The sequence below is a fragment of the Pleurodeles waltl genome, chromosome 2_2 (genome assembly GCF_031143425.1).
Source record: "Pleurodeles waltl isolate 20211129_DDA chromosome 2_2, aPleWal1.hap1.20221129, whole genome shotgun sequence".
Taxonomy (NCBI): Eukaryota; Metazoa; Chordata; class Amphibia; order Caudata; family Salamandridae; genus Pleurodeles; species Pleurodeles waltl.
The window spans coordinates 788,041,104-788,059,065 of record NC_090439.1 but is presented as its reverse complement, the minus strand read 5'-3'; the positions used below and the strand labels follow the sequence as shown (position 1 = coordinate 788,059,065).

The window sequence follows — 17,962 nt, the reverse complement described above, 5'->3', positions numbered from 1 at the left end:
TTTCTTGTATGGGTCTGCTTCTATTGTTTTTGAACCCCTGGACCCTTGTGCTCACATTCTGTGGGCGTGGTGAGTGCGTGTGTGTGTGTGCGCAGTGGATGCAGAACACTTATGGTAGTCAGGACTGTGTGTGTGGTGTGCGACTGAGTACTGGGACAAGTGGGATCCATTTTGAATGGACACTGGTTTAAACTGCTGCAAAGTAGGGAGTGGCTACAGCTGTCCAGACTGTGTCAGTGTTCACTGCATTCCAATGGCTGGTGGGTGGAGACCCATTCCTGAAGGGAGGGAGAATGGAGACTAGCCTACTGTGGAAATTAAGCAAGGTGCATGTTATAAAGGGGTTGCTGATTAATTTTTGTTGTACTTTTGGTAGCTGTTACGGGTAATGGGAGGCACTACAGGCAAGTGCAAAGATTTCACACTCCATTGTTTCCTAGATTTGGTTACTCCTGTTTGATGCCACCATCATTGCTTCCTTTTCTGAGAGCCATCTTTATACACAAAAGCTGTGTTTGGGAAACAGCCTGTGATTAAGATATAAGAACGAGAACCAAAACAGCCCGGTTCTGTGACGTTACACAATGGATTCACTTCTGCTGTCTGGGAAATGAATAATAAAAAAAAATGTGACCCAAACCATCACACTTTTTTCCAGTGACAAGTTCTTCTGACCAAGGAAGATAATCCTTTGCAGAATACTCAAAGAACTGTTGTCTGACCAGGACTGGTACCTGCATCACAGTCAGTCCCCCAGATGTGGGAGGACATCTACACTTCTTGTTGGAGGAATATCGGGCTTTTGCCTTTGAGAACTCTTATCATTGAACATTTTTATGCATCTCACAGTAGGATAATCCAGAGTGAACTGCACCCCTGCCTAGTTGTGATTACTATGTCCATTTATTAGTGGTGATTGTAACTTTTAGCAATTTCTTATAGCAGATAGAGGGTACAGGAAGAGGTTTAGCGTTTCACTGAGTAGCGTAGATGAGATTACAGCTTTCCACCTGAAACCTGTGAAATTAAAGTAGTTTCTTTTTACTAAAAGATAAAAGCTAGGCAGGTCAATCAGTTACTATGTCTTCTGACTGACAGGTTTTCAGCTCTTTTATTTCAGACTACCTCCTTGATGCATCTTTTACTGCTCGCTACCCTAGGAGTCAAGTGCAGAAAAGATGTACTTGGCCTGATTTGCAGATCCATAAATGGATGAACACCAAAGGCAAACAACCTCAACCTCCACAGTTGTTATTCAATAGTTTCTGTCTGCCCTGACACCTTGAATGGTGTCATCTAGACAGTGACATCTGTAATGTAGCTTGCACACTGCACACATTCTGTAGGATGCTCATCAGGGAGGCGCCATCACCCAAACCACCTTCACCAGGCCTAATAAAACTGATGGCTTAAATCATACCATCACTTCCACTACTTGTTTTTCTAGTTTTATTGAGAGGGATACACATACTGTCCATCTGTTGTGAGGTGAAGTACAAGGCTCAGGGCAGTTAGTCTCAGCTACACCCCCTTGTGATGGTAGTGATTGGATGCAATTCTAAGAACAGGTTTAAAAGGATGCTGTGAAGGTGAACCATATGTGTTGTTAGGGCAGAATTACCCATCGATCTAAGTGCATCTTAAATCCGTGTATTACTAGTTGTGAGTAGTGATCATTCCTGAATATATATCTGAACAGTTTTGCACTATTTCCTTATTGATTGAAGAGAAAGAACTTCAGGCAAAAGCAGCTCGGGTCATAATGGATGATGTCCGTTCTAGAAAAAAACCTACTATGGTGCTTGCTAAATGGTAACCTTAAAGCAGCCTTATCTAGTTTTGGGAATGAAACAGTTGCACCTCTTAAACAGAAGACAGAGCTTTTGGTGGGTTCAGTACTAACCTGCATGTGTTTTTTCACTTCTGTAATTGCACAGATGACCTAATAAAATATTACACAAGGAATTCCTACTGGTTAAGAATTAGCACACGCATTTGTACTCCATGACCGTTGATTGGCCCAAAGTGATTCCCATTATTGGTAGTGACATTGCCAGGTGTAATGAAGCCCGGTCCCCCAAGGCTCTTCTCGCTCAGGGGATGCAGCCTACCATGTGTGCTATGTCAGGCCTGTAAAACAAATGACATGACACACAATCATGGTGTGGGTGCAAAAGACCCCGAGCAGTCTCCTACTGTTCTATTTATAACCTCTGGCTACACCTGGCCAGAGGGTGCGTGCAAGTTACATCTGGGTCATCAGGCCATACTGACAGCCTGGGTGGCTCACTACATCCCTCCCCATCTCTGTACGAAACTTCAATTTTGGATCACACTCACATATTCTCTGAGTCGCTGGCTTGGCTGTGGATTAGATCTCAATCAATAACAGGGGTGTTCAGAGCGACCAGTTCTCTGTTCATTATACATCTCCTCATGATTGGCTTCATTGGGGGGTTGTCTGTTCTTGCCCCTGACGAGGGGTGTCTCTTTTGGGGGCTAGTTGTTGTTCATTATCTTCTACAGGGAAATTGTCTATTATGGTGTCTTCCTCACTCTCTCTCTGTGTCGGACATTAGGACTCACTTTACGGAGCCAGAATATGTTTCTTGTGATGGTCTCTTGGCCTTTGTGAGCAGTTACCATCGTTCCATCGACCCTCACAACACTCCAGATCCCCAGCTCAAATGGCGTTCAGAACTTCCACCCTAGTTTTTTGTCTTTTAATATCACTTGGTCACCACACGCAAGGTCTCTAACAACTGCATGTCTCCACCTGCTAGTTTGTGTGTAGTTCCTCCTGTGTCTGTTCTGTGTTTCTTGCGGGTTATATCTTGGGGTTTCCTATTCCAGATGGACTGGGATTGTATCCCTCCTGTTTCCTTTTAGCACCATGAACTACCATGCTTTCTGTGTGGTGCAGTGGTATGTTCCTCGTATTCCTGTAAGAACCAATGTAGGCTGAGCTCAGGGTCATTCTTCTCTAGGACTACAGTCCTCATGTCCTTGAGGGTGCACATAAAGTGTTCTGCATCCCCATTTGCCTGTGGCCACTGAGGAGTGAAACAGCGGTGGCGGATCCCTAATGTTCGACGAATTCCTTAAACTCAGCATGGAGAATCATACAAACAGTGCAAATACCTTTTCAAGAGCAGGGGCCACTTTTACAAATGCTTTTGAATCCAGCATGTCAACTTTTGGGTATTTCAAACACCCTTCCACAAGGACCATTTTAATTCTCCTATCAGGGAAGCTCCGAAAGTCCATGCTTATTATGGACCAAGATGCGTTGCATGGCTCTTTTATGATGATATGAGTGGGGGCTTCTGGGGTAACTCGTGAGTTGACAGCAGTGCACCGTCGTATTAGGTCATCAAAGACTGCTTCAAGATTCGGGAACCGCACTTTTGCCTGTAGCCGTGCTTTCACCTTGGCTGTGCCTTGGTGTCCCTCATTGCTAAGGGACGCTGCTTGATGTTGCAGGCTTGCGGGGATTATTATCTGGTGGCCCATCAATATCAAACCGACTCGGGTGCTACTGAGTTCATTGCGGGTTCTCTACACTTGTACATGGTTCTCCCTTTTGATGCTTTGTCAATGTGTGGGGTCCCACAGGACGTTATGCCACAATCCCTTTTATATGGCCTCAGACTCATTGGTTAGCAGGGCATCATTTAAGGTGGCCTCTGATCTCCGTCAGGCTCATCACCTCTGGACACGCACTTCGCACCGCTAGGTGGATGTATTCTTCAGATGCTCTGGCATCTTCTTCATTCCCTTCGGTCTCCTTGTCTGGATGGCCTGACAGGTATTCGCATGACTCTTAGCTCCTTGTCAGTACACTATATTAATGCTATATTGCTGTAGTGGGATGGCTCAGTATTCTATTCAGGGCGGTGAGTGAGGAGCCGTGCCCAGGAATAGTGGTACAAGGCTTTGATGGTCTGTTACCACTGTGAAAGACCTCTCGGGTTAATACAGATGGAAATGGTTCCATGCCCACTTGATGGCCAGGACCTCTCTCTCTCTGTTTTAGCCTATCTTGTTTCATTCAGGGTGAGTGCTCAGCTAGCGAATGCTAGTGGTGCCCATTTTCCGGGCTTTACCTCTTGAGTGAGTACTGCACCGACACCTACCAGGCTTGCATCTACCAGTCAGGCTGGCATCTACCAGTTCTATCTTCCGTGTGTGGTCAAAATATGCCATAGTTGCCTTACTTAACAAGGCAGTTTTGATTTGTTAAATTTATTGTTCTTCCTGTTATTCCCATTTTCATGCTGCGTCTGCTTTTGTGAGGGCCCACAAAGGTTTGGTGATCATTGCTAATTTGGGGATGAATAGGCCACACTATGCGGCCATTCGGAGGAAACTGCGGACTTCAGATACTGTGGTAGGAGCCGGGGCTTGTTTCACGTCTTGCGATTTTCTATGATCTATCTGAATGCCATCTTGGTTGAACACACATCCGAAAAACTCAATAGAGTTTTGGAAGAATAAGCATTTTGTCTTTGTGCATTGAGTCTGTGTTCCCATAACCTTCAGATACCTGTGGTATTCCTCTGCTGTCATTGAGAATATCAAGATGTCATTGCTAATGTTCATGACCCCCTGGGGCCCGAGAGGGTCTCCCTGAGTGCATCCTGAAACACTTCAGCAGCAGGTGAGATCCCAAAGTTTAGCCTTTTGTACAGGTGCAACCACAGGTGGTTGGGGAACATTTTAATATACTTGCTATCTTCTGCTAGGAACAGCTGGTGGTACCCTGAGTTGAGGTCTAGTTTAGAAAACCACAGTGCTTCATTGAGGTCTGTGATTATGTTGCCCATGGCCATTGTCTGTTGCCTTTCTCTTTTGATCACTTTGTTGGGTAGCTTCATATCATTGCATGGGTGTACCTTGCCCTGCTGTATGGGCTTTTCAGCAGTGACCACGGGTGACACCCCAGGGGTGGGCCCGACACCTTTTAAATCACTCCTAGGTTTTTGAGTCTCTCAAGCTCCTCTTGAGCCAGGGGTCTTAAGTGAGCCACAGGTTTGATAGTTGGGTCGATGTGTAATTTTACTGGAGTATCCTTTAGGCACCCAAGTCCATTAAATAGTCCTGGGAACTGTTGTAGTAGTTTGTCAGTCTGATATGATTTAACACTGTATGTTAACAATATCAGCCCTAGGTCCTCTACTGTGTGGTTTCCAGTAGGGTGTGAGCCTCTCGGCCGACCACATGGAAGGTGGTGTGGATTTCTTGGTTCTTGGATCTGACTCACACAGTCATGCTGCTTTTAAATGGTAGAGGCGTCCAGCTGCCTATATGTATCTGAAGGCAATAGTGTTGGTTTGAGCTTAAGGCGGTGGCACTGCTGGGTGGCTATTACATTTACTAATGCTCCTGTGTCAATGAGAGCTTTAACTTTGTCTCCAGCTATCTCAAACAGGCATGTTGGTTGTGGTCTTCAGTGCCTCTTTTTGTCATTTGCTAAAGAGATGTAGAACACCTCTTCTTCTCAGGGTGAGTCGTCATCGCAGTGTTGATGTGTTTAGTTGCTCCCGCTAGTTCATGGTCCTCTAGCGACAGCTGTCTCACTGTTTTGGTGGGTATTCTTCTTCCTCTTGCACCTCAGCCTCGTTGCCCTCCTCGGCATATGGATGCAAAGTGATTGATTCTTTTGCACGTCCTCAGTAGCCACCATATGGTTGTGGAGTGGTGATGGTGACGCTTGTGGTTTGCTGGGCTTGCCTTTCATTGTTAAGGCATCTGCACGTTCAACGTGGATATTGGGTGTCTTCTCTGGTGCTTGGGTGATGGCTTGGTCCATCTCAGATCCTCCTGCGGCTGAGAGGTCGTGTGACCTACCCATGATGAGAATATCTTCTAAGCCTGTATTGAGTTGACGTAAGTAGAGGCCTCCTAGATTCTTGCTGCGGGAGCCTTCGGTTCAGCTGTGTTTTTATTTCCTTGTGCTGGTCGTCAGCTGTGAAGATGCTGACCAACTTGCGTAGCCATGCGTAAAAAGCGTCAATGGACTCTCCCTCTCGCTGATGGGCTTGACGTATTTTGAACAGTTCAAAGTCAGGGTTTAGCTAGGGGGTCAAAATGAGCATTAAGGGGTCTCAATGCTGCAACATAATTATTCGTGGCTCGGTGTTGGGCAGGTGTTTGAACAGTTTGTAGATTTCTTCCCCTACATGATGGAGCAGCAGCGAGCATTTGATCGTTCCATCAGTTTCTCTGGTGACCACGAAATAGGTGGCAAGCCTTTCTATCCATATATGCCGTTTGGGTGCAGCCGTTGCTGGATCTGCGAGTTCACTGAATGGTTGTATAGCCCTGAAAAGCATGTGCTGGTGTAGGATGCTGCCCTTGAGTTGTGCCTGTGACTGGGGTATGTTTGCACCATCTGCCATGGTGGTGGTGCGAGGGAGGCTGCTGTTGGTCTGAGGGGTGTGCTCATGGAGTCTTTTGAGTGATTACGTTGTGTGGTAGAGGCACCACAGGGTACTTGTTCGCTTCTCAGTTTCTGGCCTGCAGGTATAATAGGCAGATATCTTGTGATAAAGTTAACACTTGTATATCAGTCCCTTTACAGTGATGAGCACTTTACAATTCTTCTTTGTTTTTTTTTTGTTTTTTTCTTTGTGATAGCTAACTATGTGATCTTTGCTTTCAGTTTCACTTGCTTTGTTCTCCTGGCGTGTTTCAGTGCTGTGAGGTTATTCTACTGGGCTTGGGGCATGTGCACTGACGATGGGTGAGGCTGCCCGGCTTTGCACGGCAGTGCTGTGCTCTTGACTGCCAGCAGGCATCAGACGGCTGTTCTGGGACCGGATGCGGGAAATGATGAGGGTGCCGGTGCATGCTCTTGACTGCCAGCAGGCATCGAACGGCTGTTCTGGGACCAGATGCAGGAGTTAATGAGGGTGCATGTTGAATCGCAGCTGGAGAAGGTGAGACCGTGTTTCCCTGTCACTGGGAGGGGTATAGCGTGATGGGTTGTGCCGTGTCGTCACCTGATGCGGGATATGGACATGCCAGGCTGGGCGAGGCAGCGGCCCAGTACAGGTTCACAAATAGCTTGTTGAGTGACTAGTGGGGTCAGACGTGTGGGGTAGTCTACCTCGTCGCCAAGTGTAATGCGGCCTAATACCCCAAGGCTCTGCTCACACAGAGGATGCAGCCCACCACATGTGCTATGCTACACCTGTAAAACACACAGCATGACACATAATCATGGTTTGGGCGCAAATAACCCTGAGCGGTCTGCTAAACTTTTATTTATAAACTCTGGCCACGCCTGGCCAAAGGGTGCGTTCAAATTATATCCGGGTCATCAGGCTGTAGTGACAGCACGGATGGCTCACTACTCTGGGCACACACTCAGTCCCATATTTATACTTTTTTTGCACCGCATTAGCGTCATTTTTTGATGCAAAAGTGGCGCAAACTTACAAATTACAATTATGTTTTGGACGTTTGCTCTGCTTTTGTGTCAAAAAATGCAGCAAATGCGGTGCAAAAAAAGTATAAATATGGGCCTCAGTTTGATGTGCCTAGAGGTTCAAGCTGCAAATAAGCCAGGAATATATTTATGTTTACTTTTTCACTGTAAAACTAATCCTTGGGGTAAGGTTCAGGCTGATTTGTATGTGGAACAGACAAGCTAAAAACAATATAATGCAATGCTAACACATTACATTTCCATGAGTTAAGTAGTGTTGATTCCAGCATTTCCATTCATCACATTTCAGTTATTTCCCTGGTTTGTAAGTATCTTGTTGCTGCTGTGATTTTCTTGTTCAATTCGTTATTCGCTGTATTTTCAGATAGGAGTACAGTTTCTAATCTGTGTTTAGGTAAAGCACTCTGATGACTCAGTATTCATAGCTGTACATTATAGTTTCTCTTTAGTTATGTTTTTGTATTTGGCACTTCATTGTGGTGTAGTTTGTTTGCCTGTGTCATCTGCTACTCTATAGTTTGGGAAGGTAAACCATGCAAGAATTACAAGAGATGGGTAAAATCATAAAGCAGTTAATAGGAGCATGAGTGTTGTGTGTGAGAATCATATGAAAATGAAATATAAATTTGTCAGGAAGTGAGAATGTACATGCCACAAATGAAGGAGAATAGATGCTACAACCACTTGAGAAACCCACCATTGATCCAGAAAACCCTGTTAAGTATTCTCCTTTTTCACAAACACTCCTCCTTTTTTTTTTTTTTTAATAAGATCTCGGAATGCTTCGTTTTCTATACCACCTCGCTGCATTTCTGACTTCCGAAAATTTCATTTACCTGTACTGTCTTGCTTTAGAACTATATGCTACACTGAAAATGCACTTTTCTGTCCAACTTATTCACATCTATACTCTATAAAAAGTGTAATCTATATTAATGCGCCTTGACCTTTTGATCTATGCAACTTCCAGTGTGCATGTGCCACTTTAGGCATAACTAATGAGGAACTCACTATTTGGTTTTCTGTGCTCTGCATCCTTGAGAGATGTTAACTTGTGTTTGGCTTTTCTCGTTATCTATTGGTAGATAGCACACAAATGTTCTTCTTTTTTTAACCATTCCACCCTGACCATGAATTCAATGTTTTCTGATGGGTATGCAGTGTATCTAGCTCATCTCTTCCAAGACATACAACTATTTACTTCCCTGCTAAATCAAAACCCGTAACTGTGCTAATTGCTATTTGTGTTCCAGGTGACAAACTTATCCCTAGACCTCTGGCCTGATACCTTGATGTGCACTTGGACTTAAATTTGACCATGTGATCCTCCACAATCTTTGCACCCACTGGTGCTAGATACAATATCTGCAAAATTTGTCAGCTGCAGCTTCTCCATTAGGGCGGAGGAGCGTCGCCCTCCTGCCAGCAGCAGAAGCTGCAAAATCTTTAACAAACAAAACGATAATAAACCAGGTTTATTATTGTTTTGTTTGTTAAACGGGCAGGGCCATGGGGGTGACGAGCAGTGAGGCGAGTGCATTGCACACTCCACTCAGTGCGCATGTATGTTTAGCTGGCTGTCTCGGGCCGGCCAAACACACACACGCAGTAGGGTCTCTCCAGCCCAGCAACAAAGTTGCTGGGCTGAAGTGAGCCTTCATAGAATCCCAATCTGCCTGGGAGTGCCCTGGCTGGGCGCTCCCAGCTAATGCTAATGCTGCTCCGAGCAGCATCAGGATTGGCAACAGGGCAGGCTGGGAACCTGTGCCTGCAGCCTGGAGCGACAACGAGGGAAAGAGGAGCTGCGTGGCGACAACGGAGGAGGTAATATTATTATTTTTTTTTTTTTTTAATTAATTACATTTTATCCCCTCCCAGCCCCTCCACCCCCGTGCGCGCGCCGCAACCACCCGCTGGTGGTGAGCCGCGACTGAAATTTGTACTAACATCCTCTTTCACACAGCCAAAACACTGTCTTCTCTTCTCATTCTGTGCAAGTTGGATTACGACAACCATCTATTGATCTAGCCTTTTTCAATACACATTCCTCCCATTGAACCTTTTGTTAAACTTTGCCATAGGAACCATTTATAACCATCGTAAGCACATATCTTTTTAGTTATTTTGGAGTTTTGTATAACCTAAAGAGTTGTCTTTTGGATACTTCAGAGTGGATTATGACCCCGCCTACCGCCATGGTTTTCGTGGCATGCTTACTGCCACAAAAACCATGGTGGTAGGCACTATCAGTGACAGGGAATCCCTTCCCTGTCACTGATAGGGGTCTTCCCCGCTCCCCTCCCCAGGTTTTAAAGTTTTGAAAGTACCTTGGTCCTTTGTCCCAGTAGACTTTACTTTGTGAATGGTCCAAAGGATTTTAAGCTTGACACTCACATCCACAGGGAACACTTTCAGTTTGACAAATTTAGGCACAGTTTGTCCCCCTGCTCTTGGTGTCTTTTCAGCTTTATACTTTGTAACTCGAGTTTTTTTCTGAATGAGGGAGAGCTGTAACTTGATACCTTTAATTACTGCATTTATTTAGGGGATTGAAAGAGTACCCTGCCTCAAGTATGGATTACCAGAAGAGGAAAAGTTGTAACTTGATACCCTTGACAATTGGTGTGGCTCAGTGGCTTGTTTTCCAGCACCTTAGTAATCAACAAAAAATGTGAGCATGAGCAATGACAAAATGTTTCCCCTTCTACATAATTAAAAACATTTGTTTACTTCATGTGATAATAAACATGTAAAACTATTGGTGCCTTCATCAGGGCTAAGTCGTTCATAGAATACACCAAGGTGTCTAAGTTCAGGTCAGTGTGATAACCAAAAAAAGGATATGTGGTAGTTTGCTCACTGATTTTGGTGTTAAGATTAAGCTCCCCCGAGCAGAGGTGACTAAATGTTGTGAGTACAGACGAATTGTTTCATCATTCACGTTTTTTAAACTGCCTTTGCAATGCCTGCCTTCTAAATGTCAATGACTGGCATTGACAGCAGGAAATCTCAGGAGGTCAGTCTTATCCATTGGAGCTCATTCTCACCCACGGGAGCTGGTAAACAAGCTAATAAGCATCAGAGCCCTTGCTGTAGAAGGGGTGCCCTGAGTTTCTGTGCATCTTAGTGCTCCGATGTGATCAAGAGTTACTCCATCCCCTCTCCTAGCCTCTATTTTTCTAAGTGAATTTGAAGTCTGCAGAGAGAAGGTTGTTGATGATGGTTATTGTGTTTTCACTGAAGCATGTTTAGGTTAGCACCATTAAATGGCATTGGGAGATAGTTTATGGGTGTCCAGTAGTTTATGGCTGAATGGCTGCTGAAAGGCCCACTTTGACTTGAGTGTTTGTGTTTTTAAAATGTATACTGGTTTGTGTGCAGCTCTGGGATATGTGAAATGAGGTTGCTTTCACCACATTTCTAGCTCAGAGTAGTTGCTTAGGAAATAGGCTCTCCTTTGCTTTGCATGTTGATTTTGTTAAGCAGGATCTTTTACTAAACTGCTCACTGGCAGCAGTGGTGATACGACTGTGCCTGAGTGGCTTAGCTTTGACTTGGATGGTCTGCGTGTGTGTAGTGCTGATTCTCTGGTTGGTAATAATAAGGTAGCTATGTTATGGTAGATGTTCTTGAACTTATGATAGATCTCTTTGAAAGTTTACATCCTTGTATCGTCATCAAGTCATCTGGGTAGCAACAAAATAAGGGAAATTTACAAACTACTAAATCTGTTTTTAAAGCTATAAGTAAACTTTCCCCAGCTACCTAAATCAAATGTTGATAACATACGTACATTCCTACAACCTTCGCTTGACTACCCCAAACCTTGTTTCTTCCAGTCCTCCCTCTGCTACTTTATGATATTGCTCATTCTAGGTACTTGCTCCATACTTCTGGAATAGACTTCCAGTTGAACTACTCTCCAGCTCCTGCCTTCCTCTTATCAAAATTGCCTTAAAGACTCACCTACGTCTGCCTAGTGGTCGCTACTTATTCTTACCAACGCACTCTTGCACTCCTCTGCCCTCCCATTAACCCCTAATGGAGATAGGTAGATATGCTAATTTGTTTATGTCTGTCCATTAACTGTTGGTCTGTGTTTTTTGCTCAATCAACACATAGTATCTTCTGTTTATGACCATTATTACTATGGTTATTTTGTTGTGTACAGAATGTCTAGTTTTGAAAGGGGGGGCTTGGTGTGGACATCTGGCTGGAGAGGTAAATTGTGTTAGTTTATGCTTATTTTTAATGGATATATAAGCTGTGCTTTTGTTTGAAGAGAAGATAAATCCACAGGGTGAATGTAATTATGCTGTGTCAAGCCAGTTATAGTAAGCATGGTATGTGCCACTTGCTAAATCTTGCTGTGAGGGGTGACAAATGTATAATTTGTGGTTTGACTGAGCTGTGTATTAATCCTGATCACTGTATAATACTGCCACCCCAAATAACCACCATAGTGTAAATGGCAGTTAATTTTCATTGTGGTTCTTAAATGTTGGTGGTGTGTATTTATATAGAGCTGAATTGAGCTAGTCATTCTGACAAAACTATGCAACAAATTAAATAGCAATTCATATGGGGATTGGTATTTCTCCCTCAAGGAATGTTTGCTAAAATCAGTACTTCTTCTAAGCACATTCATTCACATCTTTGATAGAAACGTCAGCTCCAATATCCATAGCGCCATCAGGCAATAGCACTTTTGCGGGCGGTACCATGCAAATTCTCCAGTTGTTGAAAGCTTTCTGTGGCCTAACTGAAAAAAGTGTAAACTATGGTACAGTGCAAAGGGTGTTAAATCATCATAAGGCATTGCAAATACCAGCATCTACTAGATAAATATGTCACCTGAATTACAGTGAAAATGTTATTTTGTACATGAATATAAACCATTTGATCCAATGTTTGTTGCTTTGCATAACAATAAACAATTTCTTGTCACCTTAGGTGGTCCATTTGATTTGATGTCCCGAAGAATTATTACAGCCAGTAGCAGTGTCATCGCGGAACGCATCGCCAAAGAACTTCAGATAATACCTCTTGAAAGGGATGATGGGGAAAAGGAAGATTGATTTGGCTGAAAGAGTTTTTCAAGGGTCCCAGCTAGTGCTGCTTGAATTTAATTTTTCCTTTCATTATGCCTGGAGTGGACATAGACCAAACAGTTATGCTGTGTGTATCTGCACATCTGCACTGAAAGAGTATTCTACACCTTTTTTGTATGTTTGAGAAATATTTTTAAAATAATATATTGCACATCATTTAGGACATGGAATTTGACATTATTGTACTGCGATTCAATCATGGAAAGGAATTACATTTATTTAAGACTGTTTATAAAATGCATACTATCTTAAATAATGGGAGGATTGGTTAACATACAACATGAGACTGTCCTGCCAATGTGCTCTGTAAACCTAAGTATAACAATTTATGTTGGATTCGGCAATATTAAATAACATAATATACACATTCACATTAATTGCCTTGAGCAACACATAACTGGATACAAAAAATATCCTAACCTATTGGAAGGAAGTGTGATACATATACTATGAAATGACCATCGCTGTTGGGGACTTCTCAATTTACATTCGAATTAACATGCTACAGTGGTATCATATTATTTACAGTATTGTCCATATACTTTGTGCAGTGCTCAGCTTGATTCTTTTTAAAATGATAATTCAAAAAAATATTTTCTGTTTGGTAGGAGCCTTAATGTAACATATTGTTAAGCAAATAAGCAAGTGGGATGTTATGTCTGCAAGAGAATTTAATTGCGTCAAGAGAGTGTCTTGGGGGTGTACCGCGTCCTCCTGTCCAATCCTCCAACTCTTGCAGTGTCTTCAACATGGCAGAGGCCTGTTTAATCATGATACTACTATGCAGTTTGTAGACTGTCTTAAAGAAAGGATGTCTTATGCATAACAAATGCAATTACAGTTTCTTAAATTAAACAATCTTTGTCTCTATATTGCATTTTTATTGCTGATGTATGACCCTTGTACATTGTATTTTACACTGTGGCAAGAATCAGAAGTTACTTTCAAGGGCTGCCTTCTTATGGTGTGACCTATCTGTGTGATCTTGCCTCTGTGGTGGAAATATGAAGTATAGAATTGCAGTTTTATTTGCATGCTCCCAGATAGCAAACCCTCCCTTGGTAGGTTCTGACAGTAAAACCTTTTTCTGCGGCAACAGCTGAAAATATTATGCCTTTAGTCAGGATCTACACATCCTTGTAAGTTCATATGAGGCACACATTGTTTTTTGTAATAGGATGAAAACATATGGCCTGACCTGCTCTTTGGGACAGTCATTTGGATCCCCTTTCTGCACCAACGCTTTCAAACGTGACTACCACCTGTAAAACCTTCCAGGTTATCCTGAGGCAGAGGATACAGATGCCGAGGATGACATCCATTATCAAATACTGTCTTCTGCTTATAAGTAGGATTTTGTGGTGGCACTGGTTTTTTGTGTTGGATTTTTTATTTTATTTTTGCACTTGGGCATCTGTCCTGTTGTGATGTTTCAGCTGTACTGGGAGTCAAGATTGATTTTTATTATGTGTGTCTGCTGCACTGCAAAAGAAAAAGATGTATACAGACTCAATTGAGGAGAACTTCCATCTCTGCTCTCTTTTCTGCAAACAAAAGCAATTTTTGCCTTTACAGCTTGCATATGTGGACATCCTGAGTTACACCTTGATGCTTCTCCAAAAGGCATAGTGGTGTGAGTGACAATGAGGCTTCAACTTTTACTTTAATCTATCTTTCCTGATTAAAGTGACACAAGAAAAGATTTGTAGGGGTTTCTTTTGATGGTGGCCTATCTTGCACAGAGGAAGTCATTACAAAGTGCAAATACGAGGATTATGAGACAAATATCACTCAGTTAAGGGAAGTCTTCTCTTAGGGCTTATACTGTTCCATTTCATTTAGTCTCTTTATTCCAAAAGCAGGTGGTCTTCACAACCATTTGTTTTTGTGACAATGCTTAAATGGGGAAAATTGTTTGTTGTTTCAGGGTAGGAAGGGACGGTGCCACATGTGTCAATTGTTGAGGCCAGTTGGGGTGGGCCCCACTGGAGGGTTCACACATTTGCTGAGAGGGAGTGGAGCCTTTCGGTAACACACTCATGTGTAGGCAAAATGGTACATGCACTCAGAGACACATACACCTTACTTACTTGGGGGTGACGATCATCTCGTGGAACGTCAAAGGGTTACAGAACCCCATTAAACACCAGAGGATCTGGTCATATGTTTGGAAGCAATGAGCTAAAATAATTATGTTGCAGGAGACTCACCTTCTACCACAGGAACACAAGAAATTGTGGGTAAAATGGGGAGGGAGAGACTGATATGCAAGCTATACGTCTTCAGCGCACTGTGTGTTGCTGTGGGTGGACACCCCCCTATGTGTGGGCACTGAATCAAAAGCAGCTGAGCCTCTAAGACTTTGTTAGGTAGCATGGATGCCATGCACCTACTTGAACTGTGGCGGGTGGTACATGGCCAATCTAGGGGCTACTTCTTTTACTCAGACCCCCATGGTACATTCTCTAGAATTGACTATTTGCGTGTGCAACCGGAGCAGGCTGCATGTTTTGGGGTGGTGCAGTACCTTGATCGCATATTATTGGATCATACTCCACTGATGGCAGAGCTGACAGTCCATGCTTATTAAAAAAACAAACAAACAAAGGAAGTAAAGGAAAAAAGAAAAGTGGTGTGGTAAAATGCTCTAAAAATGAGCATAAATAAAGTTAAGAACGTGAGTGCTACCTTTTTATTACAAGTTCAGATTAAACCTAAACATATAATTTAGCATTGATAATTTATAACTGTGACACTCCTAAGAGTGTGACCATGAAATATAGCAAAGGTGAAGTATCGACATCACAACTTAATTATCACAATAGTGTAGCTATGTCTTATCCTTATTTCTGGTGACTAGTGAATTTTATGGCAAGACCGGAGGCTCCTATTATGCTTATGCTTCTCTATCTTGCTTTATTTCAAACAGCAGCAGTCAAAAAAACTACATTTCCCATGAGGCTGACAGAACACACAGCCAATGGGGAAAGGAAACGTATCGGCAAGGCCACCAATAACATGCTTGAACCTACTATAAACAGTATACTTGACTGCGACCAGCCCTCTTTCTTGTTGCGAGGAGGCTAGGTTGTGTGAGAAAATAATGGAATAATAGAAACAACTATGGCAACTGCTAGAATTAGGGAGCAAAGTTCTTGGCAGAAGTTCATCCATGACTTGAGGAACGAGGAGATCCATGACGGTGAGTGTAGGATGGGTTGAACCTTGGAAAGTTGGTAGATCTGGCTCGATGATGTTGGAGACATTGTCCGGCAATCAAGAAGGGTTCTGAGGTTGGTTTGTTGTTGCTGTGGGAGGGAAGAAGAATCGACAAAGATTAGAGTCTCTGAGGTGGGATAATACTCGCCTCCGTGTCTTTAATAAAATTAAGACTTTCCGTTATAAATTACTAGGAAAATCTACATTTTATGGCAAGACCGGAGGCTCCTATTATGCTTTTTTAAAGCATGTTAACAATTATTGAGGTAGCTGTATGAACTGGTTTACAATAGAAGGTTCTGAAGACATGATCATTGGACCAGTCGGCCGATCTCAGAATGTCCTCCAATCTGGAACCTACCCAGAATGCTTTGGAGGCTTTGGCACCTCTGGAGGAGTGAGCTCCGAATACGGAAGTGTCTATGCCCGCTAAGGTCATGACCCAGCGGACCCATCTGGCTAAAGTAGCAGATGAAACAGGTTTATGGGGTTTGCGGAACAAGATGAGGAGTTGGGAAGAGGACGTTCTGAGATTGGCTGTGCGGTCTTCATAGACTTTGAGACATTGTCCTACGCATAATTTGGGTTGATTGGGGAAATAAGGGTAAAATACTGAACGTATATTAGTTTTGGTACGTTTGTTGATGGTAAATAAAACACCTGTAGGAGAAAATTGGCGGGATGAGACGTCTAATGCTTTGACATCTGAAAGGCGTTTGATAGATACTAAACATAATAACATTGTTAGTTTGGCTGAAAGAATCTTTAGAGAAAGGTCAGAATTGTCTTGCCATGAAATAAATAGATTTAAAACAACATTGACATCCCAAAGTTTAGAGTATTTGGGTAACGGTGGAAAAGAAAACTTTACTCCCTTGAGTAGACGGCATATCAGGGGTGTTCCCCAATTGGTTTTCCGTTGATGTGGGTATGATGAAGGGAAATAGCTGATCTGTAGAGATTAATTGTTCTGTAAGACTTACCTGTACCGGCTTGGGCCGCCAGGAAATTTACGATATAATTTAGATCAGTTGAAAAGGGATCGCTATTCCTTCCCATACACCAGCTTGACCAAAGCGACCATGCGGATTTGTACGCCTTTCTAGTACCGGGGGCCCAGGCGTTGTTAATGAAGCCTGAAGCTTCTGTCGAAATCGGGACGGTAGGTTGGGTATACCTGAAACCTTCCAGGCCGAAAGGGTAAGAGTATTGTTGAGAATGAGAGGATGAGGGGAGCCGATGGGATTCCGAAGGAGGGAAGGAAAAATTGGGAGGAGGACTGGGAAGTCGATAGTTAGTTCGAGGAGAGGGGGAAACCATACTTGAGATTGCCAAAATGGAGCTATGAGGATTAAAGAAGCTTTTTGGCATCTGACTTGGGCAAGAACTCTGGTAATCATTAGGAAAGGAGGGAAGGCATAATTGAGAGGAGATGACCAGTCCTGCAGGAAAGCATCGGAAGCTAGGGCCGAAGGATCCGGATGCCAACTGAAGAACAGAGGAAGTTGCGTATTTAGACGAGACGCGAATAGGTCTATTTTGAAAGGACCCCATTTGTGAAGGAGAGATTGAAAGACTGAGGGGTGAAGTTTCCAGTCGCTGAAGTCTCTGAGGTACCGGGAGTGCCAGTCTGCGACTTCGTTGAGGGAACCTGGAAGATATTCTGCTAACAGGGACATTTTGTTGTGTAGGCAGAATTCCCAAAGGCTTTTTGCCAGGTCTGCTAGAGGTTTTGACCTGGTGGCTCCTAAGTGGTTTATGTAGCGGACAGCTGACACATTGTCCATACGGAGGAGTATGGTACACTGGACTCGGTTTTTTGCGAGGCTTTTGATTGCAAAGGAGCCCGCAAGCATCTCTAAATAGTTGATATGCAATTTGGACTCCTCTGGAGACCAGAAACCTCCAGTCGAGATTGCGCCACATCGGGCGCCCCAGCCCGTCAGACTTGCATCTGATTCTAACACAAGTTCTGGGTCTGATGGAAAGATAGTCTTGCCGTTCCAGGCGTCTAAATGGTCTAGCCACCAATGGAGTTCTAGACGGGACTCTTGGTCGAGATTGATATTTTCTGAATAGGAGAGGCCTCTTCTGAGGTGCCGGATTTTTAGTCTTTGGAGGGCTCGATAATAAAGCAAGATAGAGAAGCATAAGCATAACACTCGCCTCCGTGTCTTTA

General features: G+C 43.4%; 1 protein-coding gene across 3 annotated transcripts in view; it reads left to right on the top strand.

Annotated features, from left to right (window-relative positions):
• IMPA1 (inositol monophosphatase 1) overlaps positions 1–13,422 on the top strand; it is a 103,424-nt gene extending 90,002 nt beyond the window's left edge. For all 3 annotated transcript variants that reach the window (XM_069220412.1, XM_069220413.1, XM_069220414.1), the window contains exon 9: positions 12,407–13,422. In XM_069220412.1, the coding sequence (XP_069076513.1) occupies positions 12,407–12,531 (125 nt within the window). In that variant the 3' untranslated portion in view covers positions 12,532–13,422. The remainder of the gene's footprint in view (positions 1–12,406) is intronic.
• The last annotated feature ends 4,540 nt before the right edge of the window (positions 13,423–17,962 follow it).